This window comes from Pituophis catenifer, unplaced genomic scaffold, assembly GCF_029215685.1.
Source record: "Pituophis catenifer annectens isolate HBS135680 unplaced genomic scaffold, rPitCat1.0.hap2 SCAF_1, whole genome shotgun sequence".
In the NCBI taxonomy this organism is placed as follows: domain Eukaryota; kingdom Metazoa; phylum Chordata; class Lepidosauria; order Squamata; family Colubridae; genus Pituophis; species Pituophis catenifer.
Window position 1 is genome coordinate 105576408 of NW_027256881.1, and position 23771 is coordinate 105600178.

Below are 23771 nucleotides of genomic sequence, written 5' to 3' on the forward strand. Positions count from 1 at the left end.
GCGCCTTGTAGCTTTATTCTAAGATGCAATAAGCTTAGAGAAGCTCCTGAAGTTGACCAAAGGAAAGCAAAATGGTGCAAGGCAATGAGAGGTGAAATGCTCGCGGTTTGGACCAGATCGCCCAATCCAGTAGCGATGGCGGTGGGTGGTTCGGAGAACTGGTAGCAAAAATCCCTACGCCCCCCCCCAATGCCCAGCTGAGCTGCGCGATCATCAGAAGCTGTTTTTTTTTTCTTTTAAAAGCATTTTTTCTACAACCTCTTCGACCAAAAAAATCCTTTTAAAAGTAAAAAAAAAAAAGCCTCTGATGATTGCGTGGCTCAGCTGGGATCACCAGAGGCTTTTCAAAGCATTTTTTTCTGCAACCCCTTCGGCCGAAGAGGTTATAGGAAAAAAAAATGCCTTTAAAAGCCTCTGGCGATCCCAGCTGACTTGCCTGATCATCAGAGGCTTCTAAAAGCATTTTTTTCTGCCACCTTTTAAGGTTGTAGAAAAAATGCTTTTAAAAATAAAAAAAGAAAAAGTTGGCCACACCCACCCAGTCACATTACACCTCCACCCCACCACCACCACCAAGCCATGCCCTCAGAACCGGTAGTAACAAATTTTAGATTTCACCCCTGAAGGCAATGAATGTCCTTCAGTCCTGAAGAAGTTCTTCAGAACTCAAGAAGCTTCTTGGATGAGAAGTGAAACATTTTCAAAGAAAAAAAAAACAAGAAAGTCCAGTTGCCTTTTGAGAAAGCACCTTTCGAACAATCATGACCTTGATGTTTGAGAATTTCCATAAATAAGGCAACGAATGCTTTCTTCAATTCTTCCTCTAAATATTGATACAGCTTCATATACTTCTATTACAGTCTAATATGTTTTCATTAAAGTATTAATTCAGTCCAACTTGTATCTGTATGGAGTTGAAATGGGTTGTTTGGAATTTCAATTCTATGTCTCTGAAAATGGGTTTCAGATACTATTTTTTATCAAGTGAACCTTGATCGTGGCAAGATGAATAAAAAAAAACCTGGCAACTCTTTCTAGATGAGCCTTCTCCAAACTGATACTCCTCTAAGTTTTTAATCAGCTCTAATATCCCAAAGCAGCATGATGAAGTAGTCACAATGGCTGCATAAATGGCTGCATATTGGGTAGGCATCAGGCTATAAAAACCTTTTTGTGACAAGAAAAACCTTCCTAAGCGTTGAAGATAATATCCAGTCACTCTCTGTCCACACCCTAAAAATATATATCTCGGATGAAAAATCTTTTTTAAACTTTTCTATTTTCTATTTTTCATTTATTGCTTCTCATAACATTCTTAGTGGTGGAACACTTATGTGACAATTTAAATACCCACTTTTTAATGGTAATAACTGCCAATGTATTTTAGGGTTTTTTTCCCCCTCATGAAATAAAATAGGTGAGATGGTGCCTTTTGGAAAGCATAATTTGTAAATTATCCCTTTGAGAAAGATTGGTTATATAAAGAATGCAATTTAAAGTAGCCATCTCAGGACTCTCTGCTTGAAGCAGAATTAGATATTCAAGCTTTTTTTTTTTTTGAGCCTCATTAGTTGAACTCATAAAACCACATCGAATGATAGTCTCATTTAGTCTTAGCTTTCCAAAACCAATAAGACAATTACAGCTGCTTTCCCAGAAAGGGAAGGAAATGCAGAATTTTAACTTATCTGGAAAACTGTGGTCTTTTCTGCTTGCTAAAAACTTGGTCTCTAGAGTCAGGATGGCCTTTTTTTTCAAGGCTGTGCCATTTTCTATCATCTCTTTAGTTAAAATCTACATGAAAGGATGAGAAAGGTGATTTACCCATTTCTTCAGTTGATTTAAGACTAAAATACAGACCGAGTCAAGCGTTCTAGGCAAAATAAACTACATATGATATATTCATAATTCCTGTTTTTTATGTCAAATGTTTATTTTTATGGGACTCAAGATGTAAGAACCCCTTTGCCTTTTACTCTCAATTTTGAAGTTAGCTGGATATGTAAAAGTAATCACTGGTCACTGATTTTATTAACGGACTTCCTTAGCATTTCCCTTTCTAATCTCTCTCCCTCACTCTGTTTTTTTAGATGGGTTTCAGTAGGAGAAAGGAAAATTCATGTCCTGTTCAGCTATATTTAATTTAATTTTAATTTTAATTTTAATTTTAATTTTAATTTTAATTTTAATTTTAATTTTAATTTTAATTTTAATTTTAATTTTAATTTTAATTTTAATTTTAATTTTAATTTTAATTTTAATTTTAATTTTAATTTAATTTAATTTAATTAATTAAATTTATATGCCACCCCTCTCTGAAGACTCAGGGCGGCTCACAATACATTTAAAAAATCATTATAAAAAGACATTGAAAAATTTAAAACATTAAAAACATTAAAAACTCATTCACACAATTCATGGCCGGATCTCGCCATACACTTGAGAGTAATATCTTAAGTTGTTGTAGTATTTTTCTTAAAGCCAGAAATACAGATGTTGATAAATTGTTTTCAAGCATTTTCTCAAGCTTGATGGTGACAATTTAATCCAGAAAATACCATTACATGAGTGGAACATGATGAAAAAGAATACCTTCAAGAATATATTTTCAACAACTGCACAACAATTGTGACAAGCATTGATCTGTTCATTTGGTCTTATCATCCTTTCAATTGCATTTGCAAGTAACAATGACATATTCAGTGGTAGCTGTTATGGAGATAAAAGGAATCCAAGGCTTGTGTTTCATTATATAGCTTAAATAATGCAAGTTCCCAATATACTCACAACCATGTGAAAAGTCAGAATATACCTATTGTTTTGGAGGAGACCTCTTCTTTACATGTACATCACAACAGGAGGACTAAAGACTATTTTCTCTTATCTAATTAATGGATGGTGGTACTAACTGGCTGGATATATTTCCAAATGATGGAAACAAGTATACTTTCCACCATTTAAGACAGATGCTAAACTAATCCCATGTAATTAGTGTCCAACATTTTTAATAGTCCTTTTCTCTGTCCTGATCTTCCCAAGATTCAATTTCATTGGATGACCTCTAGTGATACCGTAGTATTTGGGGAAGGGGAAAATAAATTCTTGTCCAGTTTATCCACAGTATGCATAATTTTGTACATCTCAAATCATGTTCCTTCTAATCTGCCTCCTTTCTAGATTAAAAAGTCCCAAGTGTCACAACCTTTCTTCATAGGGAAGTTGCTCCAGCCCTTTGACCATCTTATTGCCATCCTCTGAACCTTCTCCAGTACTACTTCATATGACTATTACAAGAGCTGTTTGAAGTTCAAATGCTAAATTATCTTATAGGGCAGTTTTGTGAATTAGATTACTTTTGTCTAAACTGGAAGCAGATGTGTATTTAGAAAGTAACGATTTATCATTTTAAACTATCAATGAAAAATCAGAAAAGCATCACAAAATATTATTTCACATAGCTGAAAAAAACCTCTATGCCATCTTATCACTTTTCTTAAGTTTAGCACTATTAAGTATTAACAAACCTGGATATATAGTTCAGATCCTACAAAGACTGTAATATATAATGCACACTTGTTCAGCTTTGGAACTCTCGTCTATTTATATAATAAATTACACCTGGCTGCAGTTTGGGAAAGAGAATGGCAAAAGGAAGTTTTCAGGATGAAACAATATATTGAATGGAGATCCGCCCCCCCCATATCTTTTCAAAGATAACATTCACTAATTCTTAATAAACCATTTCAAATGAAATGGTTGAGAGTTTGTTTAGTTACTGTTTATGAACTGGTTCCACCTTTTAATTTTTTTTTAATCTGGAAAAAGACACATATCTGTACACATTTTAAATAATGAAAAAATAAAAGTTGAATAATTAATCATAAGTATTTATGGGATTGTATTAAATATATATTTATACTTTTTATTTAGGGATACAGAATACAAAGGACTTCAACTCTCCCTTGATCAGGTTTCGGCTACAAAACCGGCGTTCCCATATGCAAACTCTATTCCAACTATAACTGACAATAGAAAAGGAAGCAAATCACGTCTCTCTGGCACAAAGTCCAAATCTAGGACATCACCTTATCCACAGGTAAGAGCAACTTTGATTTCATAAGCTTAGAAAAGATTCTTGAGTTCCCTTTTGAAATGTTTTGCAATGAAGCATAACTGTATAATTGCTGGTAGAGGTTTAGTCTATGTTGTCACTGGGCAACATATTTGCACCAAGGGAATGTCCAAGGAAATGTAAACAGCATCAGGATTTTAATTACTACAGATCTAATGTTGGAAGCTATTTCATATTACTTTGAAGACATACCATAAATCTTATAACACACACAATTTCAAATGCTCATCAATAACACATATAGAGTTATTAAAGGAAAAATACAAAGTTAAATTTGATTTCTGTTAGAAATTCTAGGCTTTTGTGCATTCACCTATGTAACTCACAAGATTCCATTCAATCTAAATTGGCATTCTGTGACTTCGATCTTCGATATTGTTGCCAATCCTAAATGATTAGGTTGGTCTTCCCTAATTTAATACCTCTAAATATATTGCTCAATTCTCACTATTCCCAGCAAGTATAAACAGTAACTATGCTGCCTGGACACAATGGGAATTGTAGTCCAATTTATATGGAGGGATACAAGTTTAGTAAAAGGTGAGGATACCTGGGATAAAAATGGAAACCCTACATTAAGGGGGGAAAAGTCAATTAAAATGTAAACAAAAAGTTCAGTAATTTATGAGTTTGCTTTTCAAGTTTTGATGCAGCCTTAATTTAGGTACATTATAGAATTATATAACTTTGACACTAGAGATAACTCTATTTACATCAGACCATCCTTACGTCCATAAATATTATATGCCTACATAATTTTGATTATCTGCTTTGAATGAGATCCCTGGACTGATTTTTTTCTATGATCCAATTTTTTGTTTTCTTGGTTATCCAGTGCATTAAGAGTCTTCTCCAAAAGTTAGTTTAAAAGTGTCAATATTTCTAAACTGCTTCTTCAAAGTCCAACTTAGAATGTCACAGAAAAAAACACTAACTGTAGGTATAGAGATGTCATGGCATTTTATCCATATTCTTAGCTATTATGGTATTCTGCCAAGTGCTAATTTGTGGCATATTTCTTGACTGCTAGTTATTTTACTGTTCGCCGATTCTAAAAGGTAGGAACTATCCACTATTTCATTGTAGTGATATACAGTATCTCTGTTTGCATATTTTGTTCTTCTTTATGTATAATCTTAATCCCATTTTCCCCATTTTTTTTTATTTATTTTTTTCCTCATCGATTTTTCCTCACTAGAGTTTGCAGTTTATTTGCATTTTCATCTCTCAGTATGTCATAAGTATGGTGCAAGTGATTGGTATTCCTTCCTTAAATTTTAAAACCACATTTTTCTTCTAAAGCAGCCTCTCTCAATATTGTCAAACAGGAACCAGTCGTTTTGCCAGGTTTAATTTTTTTTGTGGCTTCCTGTTCTGTGTTAGATTTTGTAAGAGTGCAAGAAATTGTTCTGAATTCCTATTTTCCTAAGAACATTCTCTAGCTTGCCATGGTTGGCATAATCAAATAATTTTCTATAATCAATGAAGTACATACTGACTTCATTTTTATATTGTTTGGCTTTCTCAAGTACCCAATATACATCAGAAATAATATTTCTTGTTCCTCAGCTTTTTCTAAAGCCATCTTGAATATCTGGCATCCCCTTCTCATGAAGAGTTTTGGATGATCTAATCAATCTTTTTCTAGCCTGTAAGCCTACATAATTATGAATATTCATTGCAATGTTGTGTTAATGTTTCTTTTTAACTTAAAGGCATACAAGGCACTCTGCTCATAACTACATTATATCATTTTTCTAGAGCCATGTCCTAAATATTACCATCACTGTCATCAAATCAAACTTCTACTTTTCTAAGCATAATCTTGGTAAAAGAATGCAGTGCAACAAACCTAATCTACTGTAAATCTTTCATTTCATTGTTTATGTGGATTGTCATTCTTTGTAAGGGCCCTTAAGAAAGACCCCAAGTACATACATAAATGAATACACTCTGAAGTAAGCAAAGGGAAGTTGATCCATATTCTCAAACACTGATATAGTACATTTGCTTACAGCAAGGGTGGGAAACTATGGCCGCTTTATGACTTGTGGACCAGCCATGCTGGTTCAGGAATTCTAGGAGTTGAAGTTATAAAGGGGCCATAATCCCCCACCTCTGGTTTTCAGCATGGAATATATTTTCCTCCTTTGAAAAGAGTTGGAAAGTAGCACAAGTTTTTTTTAATTTATTATGAAGTGAAAAGATACGAAACATGAGAGAGTGTTCTCCTAACATTTTTTTAAAAAAAATATTGACACCCCATCCCCAACAAAATCAATCCTATTCATAAATTAAAGTTTCAAGCAGAACCTAAATATTATTTAATTCAATTGATAGAACTTGGCTTCTTTCTGTTTAATAAGATGTAACTAATAAGATGTTTATTGCTGGGCTATGTATCATTTCCTATCCTTACAAAGGGACCAAATAAATTTTGAATCCATTTATTCTAAATTCCTGAAACCTTATTTATTCGACACAGATAATAGAGCAATAACATTAATAAGAAGCATTGTTTACCATGAGCTCCTGAGTTTTATTTTTTATTGCAATGATTACATCATGAAAAGTATGATTTCTATAGTAAAACATTTGGTTTGCATTAGATTCAACCTGTTGAGCAACATCCCTAATTCAAGTGTATCACTTTTATTAAACTTAGTTTAGTCGCAGTTTTGAGTGTTGTTTGCATGAATAAAACTAAGTTTATCAAGGACAATTACTGCACTGGTTATAAATATCACTAAAATAATGTGTTTGTTTTTTAATAGCTATTGATATTTAATTAATACTGAAAGTTTGTTTTTATTTTGGTTATTTTTGTTAGTAGCAAAGAGAAGAGAAATATTTTAAATAAAACCAAATCATACTAAATCATGTTTCTTTAATGATACATTATCTAATTTATTAAATATATTAATTAAATAGATTGAATAAAATATTTAATATCTTAGTTAGAATATTATACATCAAACTTTGCAAATTTGAAAGTGAAAGGAAACTTTTAAAAGTTCTAAAGTAGATTCAAAACTGGTACAGAATCACCATTAGTAGAGGTTATTTTAATGGTTATGCTGCATTACTTTAACCGAAGCCTTCCACCATCTGTTCTGCCTATAACAGAAGACCATACTTTATATTTCAGGGTTAGATTAGTTAAAAAGGCAAGATAAAAGTGATTTAAAAGCACACATATGTTCTGTGTGTAAAGTAGATTGCATCTGTGATCTCCTACTTGTTTAATCAAGAAGGAAGTTGCAGATGCTCAGTGCAACAGACGTTTTTGATGGCTGGAGAGATTTTGGTATAAAAGGATTCTCTTTGCATAACCAGACATGTTTTGGGAGGTGAGATAAAGACTGATAACTGTTTATCTATCAAGAGCTGGAGGAATAGCAATAGATAGTACAAATTTCACCATCAGTGAACACCAATATCTGAAATAGGCTGGTGCTTAGTAGCTTAATAAATTCTGGCATACCGTAGTTGATACTTAATTATCTAAGCTAAAAATCTCCTGCATGCCATCTATTTTTTCAAGTCTTTCTTCATTAACCTACATATTATATTTCCTTAATTATCAATTTATATAGTCACCCATCTCAGTAATACGATGCTGGGCAGTATGCAACAAAGCAAACAATTAAAACAAATCTTAAATAATCAGTAAAACAATTACTGTGAATTATAAATAAAACCACAGGAGAATGCACCAAAACCCCATATATAATACAACAATCTAGTAGGCTCCCTATTACTATGATGTGCTAAAAAGAACACATTTCAAGAGTTTGCTGGAAGAACAATAGGATCAGGGCTAATTTAGCATACAGAACCCATCATATATCCCTCCTTGATGAGACAGGTATAGGTAGGTGTAATTGGGAGAGGCATTCCTTCAAATAACCTTGCTCCATGTCATTTAAGGCTTTAAAGGTTAGAACCAGCACCTTGGAACCTGAGAACAAACCAGCGACCCGTACAGTTCACTGAACAGATGTTTAACATGTGCCATTCTAGAGTCATACATAACTGCTCATGTCACTGCATATTGCTTCAGATGAAGCTTCTTGATACTTTTCAAGGGCAGTACCATGAGGAGGATGTTGGGAGGTGACAGGGCACAAGTAACTATCCCAAAATTTGGGGGAAGAGCCAGTTTTTAAGTAGTATCTGGAAAGCTAAATGGGTAAAGGTCTGTCAAATCTCAGACAGGAGATCCATATGGCAGGGCTTCAATGGAAAAGGCTCATTTCCAAGGAACCACAAGATGTTAATGTTTAAGGGGAAGGGACCCGGAGTGTGTCCCCTATATCCATTCTGACCTCATGAAGTGGCAGTCCTGCAGTTAACTTGGTCCCATGCCATGTAAGGCTTTAAAGGTAATAATCAGCACCTTAAATTGAACCCAGAAAAAAATAGGGGGGAAGGGGGGCAATGCATCTCACTCAATAGAGCCGTAATATGGGCAAATTTGGGGATAATGAACACTGTGTGTGTTGCAGTAATTTATGTATGAACATTTATATGACCACTCAACTCACCTTCAGTGACTCTGTGTAGCTTACAATAAAAACCTAGTATAAAACAATAAATATCAATAACCCCTCAACCCACTAATGTCAATAATGAAACGAACTATTTAATAGGCTGTATCCCATTCTGGGGTTTCCAGGTCTGGCAAAACCAGGTCTTCAAGTCCTTGTGAAAGAGTGTGGGAGCCAATCTTATCTCCATGCAGATGATGTTCCACAGGGAGGGAACTACCCTGAGAAGACTCTTCTTCTTGGTCCTGCAAGATGGACCTCCTTAGGAGAGAAGACCCATAGCATTCTCTGCTTCCCCACTCTGATGGGTCAGATAGATGAGATTTGGAAAAGACTGTCCTTCAAATAACCTGGTCCCAAGCCATGTAGGTTTTTGAAGGTGAGAACCAGCACCCTGAATTGGACCTGAAAGCAAATTGACAACCAATGCAGCTCCAGCAGGAGAAGTGACACATCTGCACATCTAGGCCTGCACAAAGCAATGCAAGCCACAGCATTTTGAACCAATTGAAGTTTCCGGATACTTTTCAAGGTCCGCCCCATGTAGGCTGTGTTACAATAGTCAAGATGAGAGGTGATTAGGGCATCAGTGACAGTGAGCAGAGATTGTTGGCCCAGAAAAGGGCATAACTGGCACACAACTCACAGTTGTTCAAAGGTTCTCCTGGCCATGACTGCAACCTGCTCTTCAAGCAAGAGTCCTGATTCCAGGAGAACCCTCAGGTTATGCATGGGGTCAGACTGGGGCAATGCCACCCCATTCAAGACTAAAGGTGACAGTTCTCCAAAGGTATTCTGGACCAAAGGACTTGTAACTTCCAGGTGGCCTTCAAGTATAGCTCCATGTAGACATATTGCAGTAATCCATACCTTATTTATATACCTATCCCTTAGATAATGAGAAACTTTTAACTCATTTTAAATGCAGTCAAGAAACTATTTAAACATTTTTTTGACATTTGTTTTATTCTAACCACTTTGCCAAATGTATTTTTTTAAAAAATTAATATAAGAATTAACGCTTAATTACTAAGAACGGTTATAAAACCTGCTAACAAAACCTACTGATGATTGCAGTCCATTTTAGTCGGAATGTGTATTTGTAAGTAGGCCCAATCTACTGTATTTTTGCCTTTGTTTCACAGAAATTAATTATCAAACATTATGCAACTGAGAGTGAAGGCAGAACTTCCAGGTCAAGCATACAGGAAAAAGGAATCTTCAGAATAGCTCCATTTTGGAGGGGCTGTTATGAAGTTAAAATTGGAGGAGAGAGAATTGTGTGTGCAATTATAAACTGTTGGAAGAAGAAAAGGACATATCAATGTAATGCATTGAGCCTGCTAGGTATAAAGTTGCTGTGAGGAATTAATTTAGAATCTGTTTCAAGAGCCTGGAATTGGGTTCTTTGGCTTGAATTTATTCCCACCAGGTTGCTATAAAGTAGACTTGTTTTGATTCTAGTTCAAGATTTAAAGACAGAATGATTTAATTAAAGTTTATGATTCAAGCCCCAAGAGGAAACCCATTCCATTTCATCCATCTTGAGATTTGATTTTTTAAAAAATGTTCCTAGGCAATGTTCAAAGGGAAACATCTAAATTTCTTCTTCTCCTCCTCCTCCTCCTCCTCCTCCTCCTCCATCCTCCTCCTCCTCCTCCTCCTCCTCCTCCTCCTCCTCCTCCTCCTCCTCCTCCTCCTCTTCTTCTTCTTCTTCTTCTTCTTCTTCTTCTTCTTCTTCTTCTTCTTCTTCTTCTTCTTCTTCTTCTTCTTCCTTCTCCTTCTTCTTCTCCTTCTCCTCCTCCTCCTCTTCTCCTTCTCCTCCTCCTCCTCTTCTCCTTCTCCTCCTCTTCTTCTTCCTCCTCCTCCTCTTCTTCTCCTCCTCTTCTTCTTCTCCTCCTCCTCCTCCTCCTCTTCTTCTTCTTCTTCTCCTTCTCCTTCTCCTTCCCCTTCTCCTTCTCCTCTTCCTCCTCCTCCTCTTCTCCTTCTCCTTCTCCTCCTCCTCTTCCTCCTCCTCCTTTTCCTCCTCCTCCTCCTCTTCTTCTTCTTCCTTCTCCTTCTTCTTCTCCTTCTTCTTCTTCTTCCTCCTCCTCCTCCTCTTCTTCTTCTCCTCCTCCTCCTCCTCCTCTTCTTCTCCTCCTCCTCCTCTTCCTCTTCTCCTCCTCCTCCTCCTCCTCCTCCTCCTCCTCCTCCTGAAAAAATAGATTAAAAAAACCTGTCAATTTTCAAGGGTACATTTATGAAATATCCCCCTACAGGCAGTCATAGTAGGAATGAAGTAAGAACAGCAGTCTCCAGATTATTCAGAAAAGAGCCTAGGCTGAGTTTATTGAACTAATGCAGCAAGTGTCCTAACCTTATTTTAAAATTGAAATGTTTAAAAACTGGTTAAAAAATGGTAAGCGCTTACTTTTTCATTTGCTTTTCTAGACGGTCAAATGCCAAAGTTTGCCCACAGGATAGGGTAGTCTTCCTTCTGAACTTTGGATCTGGGGGCAGGATGTTGGGAAATGAGAAAGTTTGTAAGCCTGGCTTCGCTTTGGAAGAGCCTTTTCCTCACTAGCTTTGATGGGGCACCAGGCTGGGCAGGACATAATGATAAAGTTTGGCCTCTTTGGGACCAGATCACCTCAACCCTGGCAGAATTCAGTTGTGTACAGATTAGAACTTGTTAGTAATGTTCTCTGAGTTGATTAATTAGACAGGAAAACAGCAGAAACAGACCGGCATAATTGGATACAGTGTCATGGGGGCTGACACAAAACAAATATAATTGATAGACGTTATCACATTATTTGAAAAACAATAAAGTTTTGAGCCAATGCTTGACTTAACCTGTCCCCCATTTGCTATACACTTTGTAAAGAAAAATAAAGTGTTTTGAACGAAGCTTCATCATTCTCAAGTTCTGATAATCTTTCTCTTCCACTGCTGTCCTCAAGATCTGTTTTCTGCAAAGAGATTCCAGAATTTTGCAGCTTCTTTTTTCTCAAAATAAAAGCAGATGAATTAAAAACACTTCTTTGAATTCATGATGAAGTTCCATTAGGGCTTATGAACTGCCACTTACATACACTGATTAGAACCTATACTATTTCTATTAATGAAAAGTTCTGTTTGCGTGACCATTGAGGAAAAATATACATTTCAGGATGACTCTTCAGCTGATACCTAAAATTCAGTATTCTTGAAGATTTTCTTGGCTTAATAGAACTTTCAGGATTCTAATAATGGCACTGAATGTCAGACCATCTTTCAGGAATTGTCAGCCCTTCTTTGTCAGCATCTAGCGATCCATCTTTGTTGGGATCGTTCTGCACTGGGAAGCACTTGGTGACTAAACATGGTCAGAAATAGATTATATGAACTCCTTGAGTGCTAGGGGCCCTTTCAGTTTGAGAAGGCACTAATTGATTTCAGGCATAATTCCTAGCCAAGTAAACTCTTAGCGTTTGCCCCAGTCCTTGCCTTGTAATTTGACTAGACAAGCTACATTAAAATTTATAGGAATTATGATGTGGGAAAAAAAATGAAATGAAACCACTTCCAAATATGGTTGAAAAAGCTTCCCCATCTCCCTGCATATTTTCTGCCAAATGTCATCTGAAGCTGAGTGGTAACCCCTTTGTGCTTGTCCTTTGACCAAAGATCAACTTTCTAATTTAAGTTCATGCATGTTGGGTTCTGATGCTGTTCCCTTTTTCATACCACTTGGAGAGGTCTTCTTTCTCTCCAGTGTTGTGCCTTCATCCTTCCATCTTAGAGAAGGCCAGTCAAAACAAGACATTAAATGTAACAACACCATGTCACTTAGACCGAAACAAGGCTTGGGTTTTTTTTTTTTTTGTTTTTTTTTGCACATTTTAATTAGTGTGAGCTTGTGGAGATGTAAATCCTAGTGAATTGTTCCTGTGTTCATGTTTTCCGATTCAGATATCTTCACGTGAGGTGAAGATAGGATAAATACTGAAAATCAGTCAAAGGCAGTATAAAAATAGTTAATACCCTATTTCCTCCAAAATAAGACATCACCTGATAATAAGCCCAATCGGGCTTTTGAGCGCATGCCAATAAGGCCAAGCCCTTATTTCAGGGCTCAAAAAAATATAAGTCAGGGTCTTATTTTCGGGGAAACACGGTATTTGATAACAAGATGGCCTTTTAGCTGTGCTTATTCTAGAACTGCTTGAGAATGAGTCTCAATATTTCATTGACAGAAGAAAGCAAAATCCATCTAAACTGTAAAAATATTGGGTGAAGAGAAAGGTTTCCTCCAGATACATAGAGCAGATTTCCAAGGGATCCATTTTCAGTAGATCTAACCCAGAAGCAGAGATGGGGAGAGTGAGAAAAGTCAAAATGGGGGATGCAGCCATACACTCAAAACCCCAATGTGTCAGTCAAGCTGTTGAAACCATTTTTCTGACTTTTGGACAAGTTTCCCTCCCCACACACATGCACACCATGAATTAAGTATTGCTTAAAACTAGAGAAGATACTTGTATAAAACTGTTTACAATTCTACATGATGCTATACTGTAAAAATAGGTAATTCTAAATATTTGTTCTGAAGAATTTGGGATGAGTAATCCTGTTAGCAATAAGGCATGCTGAGGCATAGTATGCCAGAAGGAATTTAAAAATGATTGCTTGCAGGTGAGAAGTCAGGAATGTTTCCCAAAATATGTTTCTGGTTTTACATATTAATATTTGGGATGGGAAATAGCATCTTAGTTTGTTGACATTTAATCTGAGGAGTTTAAATGTAAAACTCACTGGAGCAGCATTTTTCATGAATTCCAGTTTGAATAGATTTGACCTGGACCTCCCAAATTAATATGTAGGTTGAAATATTTTAGATTTCATGTTGTTCTGAATTTTGTGATGCAGTTCTTTCAAAACATCAAACACGCTTATAGAGATCTGAAGGGTTTTTTTTTTTGTCTCAGTGCAGTAATATTGTGATTTGGGTTAGAGGGATGTTAACATTAGTACTTTACCATAGACAGATTATGTCTATCTTAGACCTGGATGTTTCCATGGCCTCTGTCTTGTCCTCCAAATTCCAGCAGATTCCCCATTTACTAGTCTTTCCGAAGGCCTTAAAAAGACCGCTTTCCCCCAGTTGTTGGGATAGGATGAGACTGAATCCCAGTAATTAAGACTGTTTATGTATTAGGAAGGATTGTTTTAGGGCACCAAGAGTTGTGTTTTGGAGACTGAGGTGTGTGGATATTGTTTCTTTTATATTTTTATCACTGTGGCAGTGAACTGCCCATAGTTATGGCACATAAGATAGATGGACATGTAAGTCTCTAAAGTAAATGAATAAAATATGGACTCCACATATTAAGGTAAAGTATGATAAAGGATACATGTTTCGAAAAACTTTATGCTAGAAACACACACACACACACACAAAAATACCTGTAAATTGTTTTCAGTTGTAAATAAAAGGGATGGAATGGATTGATGAATGGATAGACCAATCTGTTCTTCCCTACTAAAGGAGATTAAACCAAGCAGGACAGTTTTCAGTGGATATAATTTCAGAGACGATGCCTTCGTCAGCTCAATGCCCTGAGATGTATTGGTCTAAAATTCTCATGAATGAGAATGATGGCAAAGGTAGGACCAGTAGATCTTGAGAGCGTCCAGTTGATGAATAGTAGAACGAAATGCTTTAATGATCCAGTAAGTTGCTTAAAGAAGTCTACTTGCTGCAACAGAAATGAATACATGCTGGTATGTATAATGGCAGCCTCACCAGATAAATCGTAGCTTTGTAATGAAAAGCTATTGCAAAATACAGAAGAGGCTGGAGCTGGCTTTCCAGTGGGGTTACAACTGAAAAGAGAATGTAGCTTCATTTGATTTCCATAAGAGGTATTTGCAGGAAGAATGAAATAGAGGTGGATATGCACTGAGCAAACAATTAAAAAAAATAATATACCTCCTGATTCACAAGCCGGTTGTGTGATATTACACATAACTGCATGTAGATTTTTTTTTTATTCAGGAACATTGATTTGCACCTGGTCTTAAACACCTTGAAAATCAAATTACTGATCAGCACTTATCTACCCTTAATTTCTTCTTCTCTTCCCCCCTTTCTTTTATCCAGCAGTATTCTGGGTTTCATACAGAAAGATCTGAATCTGATCATGAAAGCCAGTGGGGTGGAAGTCCACTGACTGACACTGCATCTCCACAATTAATGGATCCCACTGAAAGACCAAACTCTCAGCATCATGATGTTTCCTGTGCCTATAGACAATATTCGGATCGTGGTGCCCTCTGCTATGGTTTTGCAGTTGACCATTCTAGGTTAGCGGATGATAGACACTTCCAAAGTCAAACCTGTGAAGGGGGCAGGTGTGAGGCTGGTCGGTACTTTCTTGGCACACCACAGCCTGGAAGGGAAGCATGGTGGGGTTCTCGATCTGGCCTTCCACTAACCAAATCTTCTCCTGAGAGCCGAGAAGCCTATGAAAGCAACATGCCACACATAACATCCATTCACAGGATTCATGGTAAGTTGTAAACCAACCTGAACTATTACTTGTGTAAGCAACCTTGAGCCAGAGGTTAAAAATGTGTTTGCAGTTTTTTCCCTCAGCCTACAGGCAATTTAGACATATTTGTTCTATAGCTGCTGTAGTTTCTCATATTGTTACAGATTCAGTATATTTTCTTTTTTTTTCATGACTGCCAAAAAGTCTTTAAAAGTTAGATAGAGTTTTAAGCACTAGCTCTCCTTTAAAACCTATATAAAATTGATTTTATGTACACTGGGTATCAGCTAAGAGTTCTTGATATGTTCTTGATACTTTAAAATATAGTTGTAGGGATTACCTGCAGATTAAAAGCTCTCTACACATTGCCTCTCAACCAGGTAAGAAATGTTGTGCTGGCCTTCTTGATTAGGATAGGATGGGATGGGATGGGATGGGATGGGATGGGATGGGATGGGATAAGATGAATAGGAAAGTCTCTTTTCAAAATATATCTTCATTTAATGGATTATTTATGCAAATACTCAGCTAAGAAGTGCTAAAGTTTAACAAATTTATTGATCAAATCCAAAAAAGGTTAGACTTGTTGAGAAGGGAACAAAAAGTAGTTTAGATACTCAATACTGGAAATAACAAAACTGTAAAGGGAGAAGTTTGAAAGACCAAACTTTAGGAAGTATTCCATACAGAGAGACCTACCAAAAATTCAGGAAATTAAGGGAAAAAAGAAAGTGACTCTTTGTGAAATGATAACCCGTGTCTCCACATGAAAACAATTACTTGGGTTAAAGAATGTGGGTTGTGCTACAGAGACTGAGTGAACCTGTATAATTAATATAGAATATTAATTAATATATATATCTTGCTTTATATATAACCTGTATAATTAAAAAGCAAGATATATATATTCTATTCATTTTGGGCTTTCATTTTATTCAATTATATAACATATGCTATATAATTGAATAAAATGAAAGCCCAAAATGAATAGAATGGCTTAACAAATGAATGGCAACATAGTAGAGAAGAGGGGAATGAATTAATTAAAAAGGCATGGAGAAAAATGGAATAGAACAGAAGTATTACAACATTCTTGCTGTTAATTTTTCCTGTACATATGGTGCTTTCAGGATTTTTTCCCAAGACACCAAGTGCCAAGAATGTTCAATTGACCCTTCCCTTGTTTTTACTGGATCCATTCCCCCCCCCCCCCGGTTAAAGTCAATAGAGTGCACTGAGAAATCCAAAAGACGGAAGCATGGTTCTGATGATGTTCATGATGCATAGGCAATTGCCATCATTACTCCCCATTAAGAAAGGAGCTTGGATGCATTGATTAATGCTAGGCCAGCATCAGAACTTAGGTTAACAGTAAGTTTTGAGGACCCTCAGAACAGCTGAAAACTTCAGGTCCAAGCTTTTGGTATAAGAGACTTGCAAAATTATAGAAACACAGCTTAATTTAGAAAGATGAGCTACAGTATATAAGTAGGCATCCAGTCATCTGAAACAGGTAATAGAATCACAAATAAATAGGTGTAATATTTGAACCTTGACTCGAGTTGACATTCTTAGAAAAAGCAGGGTCTTATCATATCCAGAGGGTTGTTAGGTTGTGCTAAATACTTTTATTTATAAAAGACTTGTATATTATTATGATATTATTAGTGTTGTGCTATTACTACAAGATAGAATTTGCTCTTTTTCACACATCTTTTGCTGAGTTCCTTGCTTACAAGTGCAGCATTAAATATCTTTAAAATAGAAAACATTTCAATACTTAGTGTCTGTCTCATTAGATATATTGAAGTATACACAATAACACTATAATTCCTGATTCAGCAATTTTGTTATATGGCTGCAAAACTAGCTTCAGCTACCGTTAGAAAGCCTGAACTACCAATTTTGTTATGAACATTAATGGATTCAATTTAGCAGTTTTTTTCCCTTTCTTAAGAGTCATTGAGTTTTGTATCATCAGTCTATAAACATTAATAGGAGTGGAAGTAATTTAAGTTAAAAATGAATTTCATTGGTAAGAGTTATTGCACAATCCAAATGTTCCTGAACCAATAATTGATTGTGCAATTCAGTGCATAAGGCACTGAACGTGACTAGACAAACTTATGTCATTTGATTCTGAATGCAAATGCTAATATATGTTGACAAGATATATTGCATCTCTGCCTGCCTTACAAAGAAGCATTTCAAAACAAAACTAAGTGGCATCACTTGATTTGATTTGTTTTAATTTTCAGATGCTTTGGATGTACATTTGTTCCTTTATAGTATCTTCACATGTATGCTTTGTGCACTGTGCAGGCATATGTTAGTACAAGAGACAGCAATCTTTTTTTGTCCCTATATACCAGCGCATGGTTTTGCAGTTAGCCAGCCATTAAGGGGGAAAAAAGCTGAAATGTCAAGAGATGATATAAGGTCATAATATTCGACTAATACAACCTGAAATAGTGTAATTATTTTCATATTCTCATGTGAGATCTCATGAGATCTTGTGTGGGATTGCCAACATCTTATGAAATATTGAAAGACTTTTAAAAATATTTTCTTTTGTTTGGAATTGGGGATATCTTCTGGAGAATTTGTACTAGGCAGTTGATGGCTAGGGATAACAGCACTCTGACATTTATTTGAACTGCATGCTAATGCTGTGAAAAAAAACTGGGAAAAAAAATCTAGAAGCATTGTGCATGTGGCGATACGCAGTCAGTAATGTAGGAACTATCTTACGGAAAGTCAAATGAGATTCCCTTTGGGACGATTCTTCCTATGCTTTCTGCATAGGAAACCAGCTGCAGAGAGTTCACAGGCTCTGCTGGCCTCTGCTAACTATGAACCAGTTAGGAGCTAAGCAGGGATGAAAGTTTGCAAAACCAAATTTTCCTGTGAGTTGAACCCAGTCTCTTTTTCTAGATAAATGGAGAAATTATAATAGCAATAGCACCTAGACTTATATACCACTTCACAGTGCTTGACAGTCCTCTCTAAGTAGTTTACAGAGCCAGCATATTTGAAATTATAATATAATGATAATATAGCAATAATGACAGAGACAAAGGAACAACTTTGTTTTTGTACCATATGGAACTACCCTGATAGATACATAGACTAAATTCCATGGAATATGTGCTAATGAAGATTCTTCATCACATTTACTATTAACATTTTGTCCTGTGTTGTGATTTGAAGATGATGTTTTGATATTTATTTTATTTATTGGTTCGATTTATATGCCGCCCTTCTCCGGAGACTCAGGGCGGCTTACAATGCGTTAAGCAATAGCCGTCATACTTTTGTATATACCTGCTTAGTAGGGCTTTTGCCCCCCCCCCCAAGTGGTGTTCTTTTTTATATGAATTGGTTGAATCAGGGAAATGGCATGATAGTGCTTTGTTGCCCAAAGGAGAGGAAAAGACTTTGAATTCTAGCCATTGGAAATGTAGGGAGAAATGAACTGAGAATCCACCATTGATAGAGGACTGGAAAGCAGTAACAGAGAATTAGAACCAGTTATATTATAGTAGCAGATGGTAGCAGATGTGGAATTATAGATGTCACTTTTGTTTTAGTTATTGTACAGATATTTAAAAATTTATAAAATATACCCTGTTTCCCCCAAAATAAGACATCCCCTGATAATAAGCCCAATCGGGCTTTTGAGCGCATGGCAATAAGGCCAAGCACTTGTTTCAGGGTTCAGAAAAATATAAAACAGGGTCTTATTTTCAGGGAAACATGGTATGTATCTCTATGCATCTCCTTTCTCAAGCAGCACATGGTTTTTTTCTGTAAGCATTATAGTTCGTATACAAAGTAGGAAGATGCAATGATATGTTACAGAGACATCCCCAAACAGAAACAGGGAAGGAGTGAAGCTTTCATGATTTCTGTGAATTCAGACATCCAAAGTGAGAAGACTCAAAGTCAGGAGACAAGAGGTTCCTCAGTTGAATCTGAACTTGACAAGAGACTCCTGCTAACATAGATACAATATTGGCAGTAAGTCAATGTGGGCCAAGATATATGCTGGAGCTTCATGTGGTTGTAAACGGCTTAAAATTCTTAATACTGTTATTTTGTCTGTAGGAGGTCATCAATTCTGAATGATCTGCTGAACTTGATGCAAAATCCACTGTTCCTTATTTATACTCTTTGTTTTGCTCATTTTTTTTTAGGACGAGGGCACTGGGATGAAGAAAGTGTGGTTAGTTCCCCAGATCCTGGTTCGGCTAGTGAGTCAGGGGACCGATACCACTCTGAGCAGTATCAGGGCAGCCCACATGAGCCCAGCAAAATCGAAACTCTAATTAGAGCGACTCAGCAAATGATTAAAGAAGAAGAGAACAGGCTACAGCAGCGGAAATCTACCCCTGATCAGCTGGTTTCCATGAATGGAGCTGGGAAAAAGCACTCTGTTTGTTTTACAAACTACCATCAGCAGCAACAGCTGAGAGAGGCCTGCCGAGTCCCCAGCATCACCACTACACCTCCTTGTGAACACACACAGCAACAACGGGATGGGAAACTGATGAGCCCCCAGGAGAATGACTATGACAACAGCCCCACAACGCTATCTAGAATAAACAGTCCTGGGTCTGATCGAATGTCTAAATCAGGCTTGCTCTTGGCTAAAGACTATTTTCATTCTGACATATCCCCCCATCAGACACCAGGGGACCATCAGCCCACAAGTTCTCCCAATTATTATACTTCCCATAGGCAATACTTTGACAAGCATGCCTACACCTTAACAGGATTTGCTCTGGAGCACCTTTATGACAGTGAAACGATTAGGAACTATTCTTTGGGTTGCAATGGATCACACTTTGATGTGACTTCTCACCTACGGATACAGCAAGATCCAGCCCAGGGACACAAGGGGACATCTGTTATAATAACCAATGGGAGCTGATGGGCCTTTCTCTCTTCCCTACCCTACCCCACCCCACCTCACCCCCTTTTTAAGGCCGTCCTAGGAAAAGTATCTTTGCAGAGTAATAACCACAGACGCATATGTTTTAAAATTCTTGTTGCAACCAACATTTGATGAGCTACAGTGCACTAAAAGAGTTCTTGTAGTGTTGAGTGTTGGTTTATCCCAATTGCTGTTTCAAATGCATTGTTCTCAAGGTTAAGGTAAAGCAAATCAAATCAAATCAAACCATAAAGTTAGCACCACATTGTGAAGGAGATCTAAGTTGGGAGCACTCTTGCTATGCAAAATTAGCCATTTTGCTTGCATGGACATACATGATGAACTAGTTAAGGAAAATCTATATAAGTTAGTGGTGTCTCTCAAGCCTTAATAAAGCAAGACCACTATGCACTGAATATGTGTATGTGTGTGCTTATGCAAAAAAATGCACACACACATACGTTCAGAAACATACATAGACATAGAGGCATACATACATACATACATACATACATACATACATATATATGTATATATACAAGAACTTGTGAATGAGATTTCACAGAACCTAGGGCTGAAGAACAACTAAGTTTACATAGGTAAAACCTGGCTAGAGAGAATATGCATATATATATATATATATATACGCACACACACAAAGCAGAATGCAAAGCATTTTGAGTTATTTAATGTTCCTTAATAATTCCCTGTTGGCCACATTGGAAGTGATATAATGGCATAGGTTTGGAGGAAAGAGCACTTTTGAAAGCTGATCACATTAGAAGTTCTATTTGTTGGTAAACTAGGAAAGTCCTAATGAAAAAGTGGTAGATAGGTGGAAATGGTTAAAAATCCAGATAAGAGCAACTTGTTATGAAATCATCAAAACTTAGCAAAAGAGAAAATGGCTGCAGGTTTTGGGTTTGGCTAGTCTAAAGAAAAGAAGGGGATAGTAGTATTCTATTATTTGAGAGGCTGCCACAAAGAAGAGGGGGTCAAATTATTTTCCAAAACGTCAAAGGGCAGGACAAGAAACAATGATTGGAAACTAATCAAAGAGAGGAGCAACCTGGAATTAAGAAGAAACTTCCTAACAGGGAGGACAATTAACCAGGGGAACAGCTTGCCTTCAGAAATCGTGGGCACTCCATCATTGGAGGTTTTTAAGAAGAGACTAATCAGTCACTTATCTGAAATAGTATAGCATCTCCTGCTTGAGCAGTGGGCTGGACTAGAATTCCTCCAATGTCCCTCTCCTATTTCTTTTCTATTCTATTCTATTCTATTCTTTTCTATTCTATTCTATTCTATTCTATTCTATTCTATTCTATTCTATTCTATTCTATTCTATTCTATTCTATTCTATTCTATTCTATTCTATTCTATTCAAGAAAAAGCTAACACAATATAGGCAGTCCTTGAACTATGACCACAATTGAGCCCAAAATTTATGTTGCTAAATGAGACCGTTGTTAAGTGAATTTTGCCCCATTTTACGACCTTTCTTGCCACAATTATTAGCTGGATCACTGGAGTTGTTAGTGACACAGCTGTTAAGTGAAGCTGACTTTCCCATTGACTTTGCTTGTCAAAAGATCAAGAATTGCAATTTGAATGCCCAGTGTGTTTCTGAAGAGCAAGTTTGTTTGTTTGTTTGTTCGTTCATTCATTCATTCATTCATTCATTCATTCATTCATTCATTCATTCATTCAATGGTGCTTGTTCCAAAGTAATATGAAGTAGGACTAGGGGTTGAATATGGGTAGACCCCATGAGAACCTGTTCAGTTATATTTGGCTACATATGTCACAAGATGTAACAGTATAAATGGTATAGTTATAGGGAACCAGATATTGGATTAAATATCCTTCTGCAACAAACGAGCAGGCTGGGGCTTATTGGAACTGAAATCCAGGATTACCTGAAAGGTTACAAGTAATTTTACTTTTATGATATAACCATGGGATCAGTAGACATAAATTTATTGAAATCAACCAGAAAAATATATTGTAATTGAATAAATGTGTTATGGCTCTTCAATTACATAGGGAACTCAGGTATTTCTCATACGATAGTCTTTTGTTTTCAGTGCTATCGCATTCTCTTAGTATTTTAAATTGCAGCATTCTGCTCCATTATGCAAAAGGCATTGATCTGTTAAATTGGATGTAATGCATAGGCAAGACTTAATGCAATTTTTCACAGTGATAGAGTACATAAGGCCCATGGACCTCCAGGTGCTGCTGAACTACAGTACCATTGAGTTCTCAACATTTTCGATATTATGGTTAGGAACAGATTCCTATGCTTTTGAGAAAGATTATTTATTAAGATCGTTGCATTTAATCTTCATCAAAGTTCTCCAACTTGAAATTTGTATGTGGAAGTAAAAAATGGAATTCTTCCAATCTCTCTTTCCTAAATTTCAGTGTTGGCAGAGAAACACCTTGTATCTGCAGAAACAGATGTTTAAAAGTAAGATGACTTGTAATCAGTGAAACTGTTAGAAGATGGCTGGCATTATAGCTTTCATTTGAAATCACAAATTTGGAAGTTGGTCTTACCAAAATCAAAAAGACACTATAAAAAGTGTTTAGATGGAATTATTACTTTAATCACACCGTTGAATAAGATCTATGTAAGGCATTGATAAACATGTGGGTTCAGCACAGAACAGCATAAAATTAAGTAGTTAGAAGCATAAAGAAAACTATAAATATTTACAGTTTTAATAGTTTTTTGGACAGAAAATTGGATCTAAGTACTGCTTGTGGTTTTTCCCCATCAAGCAAAGACCATCTTTGAGTTGACAGAAAAACATACTGACATGACACTTATTGTCCTCATTGCTAATCCCTATACTATCTCTCTTCCTTTTGTTTCCAGACACAGTAATTACATTCAGGTTCAAAGATAAAACCAAATTGAATTGAGGCTATTGTTGGATAGTGTCAAAATAAAAAGGGGAATGTTTCTTTAATACTAGAATAGCCAAGAACAAGGCTGCTGAGTTACAGAACCCTCTGCTGATTTATAGAATTTTCATGCCATCACTGGAGTTATATAAAGCCTGTTTCCATTATGATTATTGTGGTATAACAATGGGTTGAGTGTATTGCAGAAGTTACTGTGCATCATTAGCAGGGCTGGGGAAAAGATTAAGATAGCATCATGGGAAGAGAGCAGAGAAAATGTGTTGCCAGGGAATGTTTGTTCCATGGTTAAGTACAAATAGACACATGGGGTTAGTATAGTAAACAGTGGCTATGATCCAGCCAACATTAAGCCTATTTATTTCAGATAGATTGTTTAAAAGCTTTCCTCATAAACTTAATTTAGTAATGTGCATGTGCAAATCCTTAACAGGTTCATCTCAAGAGAGTAAAAGTACCTTGAAAAAGTACTGGCTACTCCCAACCACCATATTTTTAAAAATCTAGGATGTAATCTAGCGAAGTAAAATTGTGCAGTATTTCATTTTTACTTAGATAAGTAAATATTTGTGCTTCATTTCCCCTCTATCTTCCCATAATAAGAATAATGATGAATTTTTACAGAGAAGCTTAATGCAATGTGTAGACAAGTGCTCAGTCTAGTATGAACTTCCTCAAAGGTCTTCTAGGTCTAATCACAGACT

The 23771-nt window shown here is 36.3% G+C and overlaps 1 protein-coding gene across 1 annotated transcript in view; it reads left to right on the plus strand.

The window, feature by feature from the left end:
• SIM1 (SIM bHLH transcription factor 1) overlaps positions 1-20130 on the plus strand; it is a 70822-nt gene extending 50692 nt beyond the window's left edge. The window contains exons 9-11 of the mRNA XM_070953772.1: positions 3931-4096; positions 14810-15215; positions 19394-20130. Of these exons, the coding sequence (XP_070809873.1) occupies positions 3931-4096; positions 14810-15215; positions 19394-20130 (1309 nt within the window). The remainder of the gene's footprint in view (positions 1-3930; positions 4097-14809; positions 15216-19393) is intronic.
• The last annotated feature ends 3641 nt before the right edge of the window (positions 20131-23771 follow it).